We start from the raw sequence: 9,272 nt of genomic DNA, 5'->3' as shown, positions 1-9,272 counted from the left end.
TAGACTATAGTGCAGTTTATTCATATTCAATGCATATGCTTGAATTTTACATTACAATGTCTCGTTCCATACTTGCTTCTTGGAACACCCAGTTCAATTAAACCTCAGAAGCCACTTCGCTCATATTGACATCAAGCGGGAATCTACCAGTTGTCCTCAGTTTCTTCTGAATCTCCAGAATAATAAACAACGTGCAGCTAACAGAGCAATACAAGCAGATAACATGTGCAGCACTGTCCGTGCCTAGATTTTCTTTTTATATGTTTAGGGTATTGTGTACAGTACAGGGTCTAGGGCCAAGTGACCTCAAATACACATATAGACAGATGAGTCCAGTCTGCAAAGAGGGGATCTGAACTTCCCTAATGTTCATCAGTGTTCAAAAACAGAATTTTAAGATAGGAAAATTCAGGTCCAGGGCCCAGCTTTCAATTCTTCATCCTGCCTCTCCACAGAGTTTGTTTAAAATCCTTCATTAAGCAAAAATCTTAAGTCATCCTTATGAAAGGAAGACCAATAAGCTTTAGCAAAATTAACCATAGGGTGGGACGTAACTGGCACTCAAGGGATATGTTTGTCAGGTAAGTGGACTTATCAGACTGACAGGGGTTCTTGTATGACAAATGCACTGTAAATCACCGCATGCACATCCAATTTCCTCTCCCATTTGCATCAGATTGGAATGTTGACTATTTGCCAGATGCAAACCTACGCTGATGAATGATGATGCTGGAATTATTTGGATGATTATGCAGCAGTACAAAATGAGATGTATTATATTTGTTTGCCACAAAGACCCTAACTATAGCTTTGATCTATTTGAAAGACAATATATACAGTGTTCTACAATACACTAGCCATTAGAAATATGAATCTCTTTAGACAAAAATCATAACTTTTTTTCTTTGCTGAAATTATATACGGTTCATCTGGCCTTTGGGTTGCCCAAGAAGAACTTCCCATTAGAAACAAGAAGAACTCTTCAAACAGTAAATGCTGTGCTTCATCTAATGCTGCAATCACGTCTGTCGAATTCATGTTCACACACACACACACAGCTGGCAGTTACCTAGTAAAATATTTACAGAATTAGGAAATTGCATCCACTGATAAGTCTACTTAGTTTAGGTTCTTACATGTTCCATCTTTGATAGCCAGGGTCAAGTTAACTAACATCCCTTAACGCGAAACTCATTACAACTTGAGCCATGCTCCCCACTTCCAGGGTGCATTTTAGTCATCAAAATCTGGAATGTCATCGTAGGAGTAACCCCTGTAGCCTTTGGAAGCATAGTATGCAATGCGCAAGTGATAAAAACCTGGTAAGAACACCAGGATTCCAATGATCAATACCGGGATAGCTCGGTCTGTTCCCTGGAAGAGAGAAGCAGAGAAACAAAAGAAAAAAATAAATACTCAAAGTAAAAGCTTTGTAACAGGAGCTTGCCTCAACTGGTGTCACACCCTGATCCTGCCTCAGGTTTCCCTCCTCGCCCAGACAAGCAAACCACCATAAGCAGGGCTTTGACCAACTCGGCCCTTGTGGAGTCTGGTTTATTAACACAAACTAACTGAAACCTAGAATCTCTCTGCCTTCTTCTCCTGGACTTTTAATTCCTTCTTAAGGATTTGCTTCTGCCCCTCAGTATAGGTAACTTTAGCCAGACCTATCCCTCCAGCTGGTAGGGACAACTTCTTCCTCCTCTCGAGGAGTGTACACTGTCAGGCCCACTCCAGGCTCTGAGACTCTCCAGAGGCCTCTCCTAGCTCCTGATCTTCCCCTGTCTGACCAAGCAGATTACCATCACGTGATGTCTAACCACTGGCCCAAATCGGTCATCCTCTGGGAGGCACGTAACTAGGCCCAGGTGGAGCTGAGCCCAACTGTCCATAAAGGGCCAGTTCACTCTGTGCCAGGCTTGATTTTAAAATCACTCTAGACCAGCGAAGCTCTGATTTGATTAATGTTTTGCTTGACAAGGCACAGGGGAGGGGAACTATTGTTAGTTCCCATTAGGTTCATGTGGCTCCTTTTGCAGCTTGGAAACATTGCAACTTGGTGAGGCTTTAAAAACAAAACAAAACTGCCAACCACAGGCCAAGGCCTGCAAACTATGCTGAGGGAAAACTCTCCCGGGAATTGGCGTTGCACCTGAACAAGGGTCAAATCCTGCAGGCCAATCTATTTAGTGATCAGTTCATCTACCTCTGAAATGTAGCCAACTCTGGAGTGGTAAGCAGCAGCCATTATTGAAGCAACACAACATAACAGCTTAAGAATAGAAGAAGAATACTGTATCCTTAAGTGGAGTGACAGGTGCAAACGTAGGCACTAACTACCTTGAGTGCAGCTTAAATGCTTAGATGGGCCACCAGAAAAGAAAATACTACAATTGTATGTACTACAGTTTGGCCAGAACATTCCTACAGAAGGGGCCATGAGATCTTGAGTCATGAGCAGTGATCAGGATCTTAGCTTGCCATCTCCTCTGAAAGACAGCAAACCCAGCACTCCCAACACCACGATCGAGTCAGTACTGGTAGCTGGCAGGACATCATTTTTCCTTATCCAAGCACAGACCAGCCCACGCCTAGCTAGAGAATGCAGATGGGATTATAGCCAAGGGCAGCAGGGTCGCTGGCAAACATTATCCAGGGAGAAAAGCTCTCACTCTGCCTACAGGTCCTGGCAGTGAAGTTCCATATTTAAGACAAACAAAAGTTGGCAGGAGGTGATTTTTTTTGGCACTAAACACAAACCATATTTTAAAAAGATATTCAGCCCACTTACTCCTTTGCTAATGTATCCTGCGAGGAGAAGCGCTCCTATGACAATCAGAAGGGTGCCGATCATGAACAGAACAGTGGCCAGTGCAATGGCCTTGTAGGGGATTTTGGGTGGGCTCCTCTTGAACTGCAGGGAAGGCAGATATTAAATGGCATTAAAATGTAGCACATCTTCCTGTCTTTGGTGAGTGGGGAGGATGGCGGCACTCAGACCAAGCAGAGAAACTGCCACAGGGGGTCTTCCCTAGCCGTGGGGATTGTGAGAGCAGCAACATCTCGGTCCTATCGGCTCAGGGGAGTTCTGCCCATGTAATGCCTCGTTCTTTCAGGGCGAGGATTCATACATCCTTGTTCCCAGAACCGGCTGTAGCCAAGATATATTTGGAAGTGTCAGTGTCTGTTCCCTTCAGAGATGTCACTCCACAATGGGGTCGTCTCATCCCCAAAAGGAACAGATATAGATCTAACCTTCTTAAAATAACCAGGATTCCAGCTCCAGCCCTGTGTCCCATCCCAGGGGCCATTCCATCTGGCATGCCAGATTCCATGCTGGAGGCGCAGCATGGGAAGTACAAGCCAAAGGAGAGGGGCTTTAAGACACCTTTGTCCCGTCCTGATTCTGGGCTGCATCACGGTGCAAGCAGCCCTCACGGCTGTGCAAAGTTCTGATAGCCTCCCCCATGCTTCCATCACAAGCTTGAATGGTCGTAGCTGCTTGCACTATAACTGCACTCCGTCTGCTGGCACTTGTGTGCACACATGGAGCATAACACAAACGGGACACGTGCCTAGTGTAGCAGTGCACAACCCAAGGGAATTCTTCTTTGACGTGCTGCAGGCTGTTTAGGTTCCTTATACCTGACCAGAGCAGCACACAGGGGCCCAGAGAGGAACCTCATCCCATCATATCTATGGAGGTCAACAAGGAACAAAATTCAGAGCTGCTGGATATTTTTGTCACATAAGAAAAAGAAAAAAAATAATTAAAAAAAATAAGGAGGTTTTCCTCTGTTTTCCCCTTTTACCTGCAGGTCAATATAACCATCATCAGTACTGGAGAGCTTGGAGTACTTCACTTTGCTACTGGGGATCCCAGCAGCTAGATTAGTACGCGATGGCATCATAACAAGGAGGCCGTGTCATCAGCTATAACCTGAAACAAACAAAGCCATTGCTTATAGCAGCCTAGACAAGAGGCAGTGTGGTAGAATGCAATGCTTGGAGTTTATTAAAAGGTTAAATATCACTTCTAAAGAAACAAGTTTCCTGACAACACCTTAACTCATTTAAAAACAAAAAAAACCAACAATCACACCTAGCATTTATATAGCATGTTTTCCATCCACAGGTCTCAAAGTGCTTTACCAAAGTGAAGAAGCATCATTATCCCCATTTTACAGAGGGGGAAACTGAGACACAGAATGGGGAAGTGACAATGACGGTGCAGGGAACATAAAGCTGATCTGCCGCCCAGTGAATTGTATGGTGGGATATGCCAACTCCCTTAGAAATGTTAATCTTTCCCCCTCATTTATGTTATTTGTCCACTCTTTATAGCTCACTCAGAATAGGCCCTGACAGCAAACTATTCAGTTTCACTAGCACAGCATGGCAAAGCCTAGGTAACAAATAATACAATGGAATATTGAATTCCACAAAAATTTGGAACTATTTTCAGAAGAATTTAAACTACCACCTGTATTAGGGTTTTACAAAGTTTTGTTGTTTTAAAAAACAAAGCCTCACATTTGTTCATAATAAATACATAGGCACAAATGTACCCAAACCTCCCAGACCACATGCTAACTGTGGTCATATGCCACATACCCTGTGCCATGAGACCATGGCCCTCATCCAAAGCTGGTGCCACAAAGCTTGGTATTAAACATATTGTATTAGCATCCAGGAACCTCAGTCGAGGTCCCTCTGTGCTAGGCACTACACAGACAAGTAACAAAGAAGACAGAGCCTGCCCCAGAGAGCTCGCTCCCTATTTAACACTATTTTGTTGAAGCCGTAATGTTCTGCAGAGATATGCTGATTTTGGCACAAAGGTTTTTAAGGTCTGGGGTTCCCTGGTCACTTTGGATCAGAGAAAGGATGAATTGAAAGCCAAGGTTTCCAGTCTAAACCCACAAAAACAACGAGGAGGATCTTAAAGACTAACAAATTTATTTGGGCATGAGCTTTCGTAGGTAAAAAACCCACGAAAGCTTATGCCCAAATAAATATGTCAGTCTTTAAGGTGTCACCGGACTCCTTGTTGTTTTTGTGGATACAGACTAATACAGCTACGCCTCTGAGTCTAAACCCAGACACTTTGACACAGATTTGTTTTGCAAAATCATTCAAAACATTTGGTTTTCATTTCAGCATAGAACAAAAACAAATTTCAAAACCCCGGAAGCTGTTACAAAACGGAATTGCCTATTCCTCCAGACCGCTCTATCACAAGACAGGCCAGACACAGACAAGTGGACGGAACAGGCCAATAGGGAGGAGGAGGAGAAGGTATCAAAATAAAACAGGAAAAGCAGAAAAAGAGAAGTCACAGCTCCCTGTTTGCCTACCTAGATTAGATCTGCGAAGGAGGTGATGTTCAGTGCTGGAGCTTTATTTAGCCAAGCCACACTTGTACCCTGTAATTTCATCTTGCTGTGAATCCAAGCCCTGTGGTTTTCTTGCCTGCAGTGACACCCAGTCGAGATTGTACTCACCAGGCTGGGGTATCTAGCTTTGTTGTACAGCTGATGGCCTTGCTTTCTAGGAGCTGAAACCTGCATTTATCCTGCCATCGATGCCTCTGTAGCAATACACAGGAGGCGATGTCTAAGCTGACCTGTCAGCAACCCAGTCATCAATGCATCCTGCCACCAGAAAAATCTCCTGGAAGTCTGAAACCCAGGATAGCTTAGCTGTTCCTTCCACAACCAATGCTGCTAAGGACTCATATCCAGGTCTCAGGTATCTGTGGTTCTGAAGGAATGACTTCAAACCTGCACTGCAGTCTGCATGCACTCTACAGCCAGTGGGCAGGCCCATATTAAAACAGCACTTATAGGATACCATGATGCTCCAATACCGTTTAGTTGATAGGGGAAATGCAGTTCACTGCACAAAGGCTTTTACTGCCTCTTTTATTAACTAAAACCAGACAAACTTGAAAATATTTTTGCTCACTAAGTGTATATCCTGATTCCCTAAATTCCTTGGGGGAATTCTGCCCAGCTCTATAACCCATTGAACAATATACTCTCCCTCCCTCTCACTGAAGGAGGGTTCCCTTTTCTTGAATACAACACAACCCCACCAAAAACTGCCAGCAGGCCTCTTCTTCCCTGCAAACTTCAAACCTTGTACAACTGGTATGTCAGAAGTACTCTCTGCATGTATTGTGCATATGCTTTGATTTAAACTTCAATCTGGAAACCCTAGCTGTATCCCAAAAGGGAGAAGAAATGAATGGTTAGTTCATAGTAGCAGACAGCCAGTAACATCTTAGCCATGGGCTCGATTCAGGATTTTGCTTCCTTTATGGACAAAGCAGGCAGACAAAACACATTTCTAATTTCTGCAGCTATTGATGACAGAGAGAGCCCCAAAGGTGAAGTGTCTGAGGAGTGGGTTATGTCCTCACCTACTCTCAACATGCAATGACAATTGCCAGGAAGTGCATAGTATTGGCAGATACCGCACAAGAAATACTTTGCGCTGCATTAGAGCTTTCTGAGCATGTCAAAGCACTTTTATATACACTAAGTAAGTCCCACACACATCCATGAGCTAGGTATTATCTCCACTTTATAGGTGAGGAAACTAAGTCACAGAAGTGATGGCCCAGACAGCTGGACAAAACCCCAGATTTCCTGACTCACAGTCCCATGCCATAACTACTTATTTCCACTGAGAGTAAAGTGGGCCCGATTCTGTGTTGACTTGCCCCAGTTTTACATCAGGGCAACTCCATAGTCTTTTCTGTAATCACATCTGATTTACACCAGTATAAATGAGAATAAAAAAGAGTCGAGGCCTGTGTGTTAATGCTGATAACTGTCAATAAAATGGAGACTGACAGCAAGTCATTGAAACTCTCAGAGCTAGAGAGTTATGTTCTCATTTATATCAATGAGAATCTGGAGTACCTCCACTGAGGACAAAGAATATACTCAAGATCTACAATGGGCAGTGTCTAGCTCACTATCTGGCCTTCTTTACTGCTGAAATCTGTTTGCAATCCAAGTTTTCTATGATGTCTAGCCACCTTCTAAATACCATAAAAGTCAGTTGATTTTACTTCCAGAATAAAGCTCAGGATCACTGACAGATCTGTGTAAAAGGAAAGGGTGTTTTTAAAATTAAATAAACTTCCATTCCCACTGCACCACCAGGATTGCTTGTACAGGGGTGAGTCTATCCTGGCCTTGTAAGAGCGACAAACTCTTTCTCAATCGTACCCTGATAAAGGGGGACCCCTTTAGAAGTTTTAAATTCTCACTGATATCACAAAGTCCATCGAGAGATCCAGATAGTCCAGAAACATTAACCTCCAGGAAGTTTATCCACTGCTACTTTAAACAAACATGGATTAGGCGTTCTGATGAAATTATTCTCTTTGCTAACAGGAAAAATTCAAAAAGGGGCTGTTCATAAGCTTATCTGGAATTGCATGGCTCTGTCACTTGGTGGCAGATCAAATCAGCCAGTTCAACATGTGTACCCTAGAGATGCAAAATGTCAAGATTTTAGCACAAAGAAGCAGAATAAAAATTTCACTGCAACAGTGTTCTGTACCTGTTGTTCAAGCCCATCTCGTCCAGTACTGCTGTGCTTTCTTTCTGCTGCACCTATTGCAAAACAACCCAGGAAGTTTATTCACCCTGGTAGTCATTTCCTTCCAGGTTAAGGCACTAAGCCTCATTTTGATTTGACTCCATTTCTTCTTTAAAAAAAACCCAGCACTTGATTGGTAGCTGAAAAGTGGAAGCTGATTGGACAGCTTGTGCTGCGTGCCAGCTGCTAGGACTCTGTAATATGTGTCACACGAATGAGACAAGCTGGGGCTTGTCTGCTGAATACAGAGCTGTCCTGTGTGGGTTGGTGGGTGAGGGGGATCCCAACTTAGATATATTTCCAGACAGTTTTTTTTTTTGGTCAAGCATCTTACTCTTGCAATTAAGGATTCTTCAATGTCCTTTCATGAGGCATTTATAAATATCTCATTTATTTTTTTAATGGAGATCTTACTCACAATTTGTGTCTCAAGATTGTAAAATCCCAGATAAAATCTCCTGCGGAAGCTTTTGAAATCAATCAATAAATTCAAAGGGCCATTCTTAGTTATTTACAACGTGTATCAGATAACTTGCATTGATACAGCACTTTTCAACCCAAAGGGCTGTATATACATAATACAGGTTCGTACAACACATAGTCCCCCACCAAAAAAAATTATGAGGTGCTCAAAATCATGAGCTGCTTTTTATAAATAATAAACCTGAGGATCTTTTTATTTGCCAGCTGGCGTTTCCGCTTTTAGGGTTCACACATTCCAACTTTTATCCCCAGCAAGAGCAAGAAGCTTACTTAAACAAACAAACAAACAAACAAACCACGACTAGGGCTTCTAGGTGCTAGAGAGACAAACAATAATAATAAAAGGGCTAAATCCAGAGATTCCTTCAACCATCCCAAATCACAGATATGTTTAGGATGAAGCACAATAGCTGTATAACTACACAGCATGACTTCACACATTTAACACAGGAACTGCAGTGTCACCAGCACCTGTAACTTTATTGCAAGTTTTGTGTTTTTCTGAAGCACTGGGAGTTGTGCAAGTGTGGGGGGAGGGAGTTGTTTGTTTTTTTAAGTAAGCTTCTAGCTCTTGGTGGGGATAAAAGTTGGAATGGGGAGGGAGTGTGGGAGGTTTAGGTTGGATATTAGGAAAAACTTTTTCACTAGGAGGGTGGTGAAGCACTGGAATGGGTTATCTAGGGAGGTGGTGGAATCTCCTTCCTTAGAGATTTTTAAGGCCTGGCTTGACAAAACCCTGGCTGGGATGATTTAGTTGGGGATTGGTCCTGCTTTGAGTAGGGGATGGTACTAGACGACCTCCTGAGGTCCCTTCCAACCCTGATATTCTATGATTCTATGAATGTGTGACCCCTAAAAGCTGAAACACCAGACAGCAAATAAAAAAATCCCTAAATGTATTATTAATAACAAGCAGCTCATGATTTTGAGGGCCTCATCATTTTGGGGGGACTGATTCATAACTTTTCATGCTTAGGGGTGGCCATAAGGGAAGCAAACGTACCCAACTGAAACAAGACAAAACATAATGACTCAGGTTGATATTTGGCTAGGATACTAAGGTTAACGCTCTTGCTAAAAATAGCAGTTGTGCCTGAGATAGAGTCACGTATTTTCTGCTCTATTAAACTACCAAGAGGGTTGACTAAAATGTTCCTATGATGATTGTCATA

At 42.9% G+C, this 9,272-nt stretch overlaps 1 protein-coding gene across 1 annotated transcript; it reads right to left on the bottom strand.

The window, feature by feature from the left end:
• On the bottom strand, window positions 1-7,727 carry TMEM230 (transmembrane protein 230). The gene is made up of 4 exons (XM_034761787.1): window positions 7,579-7,727; window positions 3,813-3,940; window positions 2,792-2,914; window positions 1-1,374 (listed from the first exon to the last, which is right to left on the bottom strand). Exons 2-4 carry the CDS (start codon window positions 3,909-3,911, stop codon window positions 1,234-1,236), a joined length of 363 nt encoding a protein of 120 aa, XP_034617678.1. The 5' UTR covers window positions 3,912-3,940; window positions 7,579-7,727; the 3' UTR covers window positions 1-1,233.
• Window positions 7,728-9,272: the final 1,545 nt, after the last annotated feature.

The sequence above is a fragment of the Trachemys scripta genome, chromosome 2, assembly GCF_013100865.1.
Source record: "Trachemys scripta elegans isolate TJP31775 chromosome 2, CAS_Tse_1.0, whole genome shotgun sequence".
Classification (NCBI taxonomy): Eukaryota; Metazoa; Chordata; order Testudines; family Emydidae; genus Trachemys; species Trachemys scripta.
Note: the sequence above shows the minus strand (reverse complement) of the source record. Positions and strands in the feature narration are given on the sequence as shown.

Bases quoted from the DNA above. Each gene is read 5' to 3' on its own strand.
- TMEM230 (XM_034761787.1), bottom strand. From the start codon at position 3,911: ATGATGCCATCGCGTACTAATCTAGCTGCTGGGATCCCCAGTAGCAAA. The intron at 2,915-3,812 runs GTAAAAGGGGAA...CCTTCCCTGCAG, and splicing joins ATGGTTATATTGACCTGCAG to TTCAAGAGGAGCCCACCCAA. The intron at 1,375-2,791 runs GTAAGTGGGCTG...TCTCTCTTCCAG, and splicing joins CAGGATACATTAGCAAAGGA to GGAACAGACCGAGCTATCCC.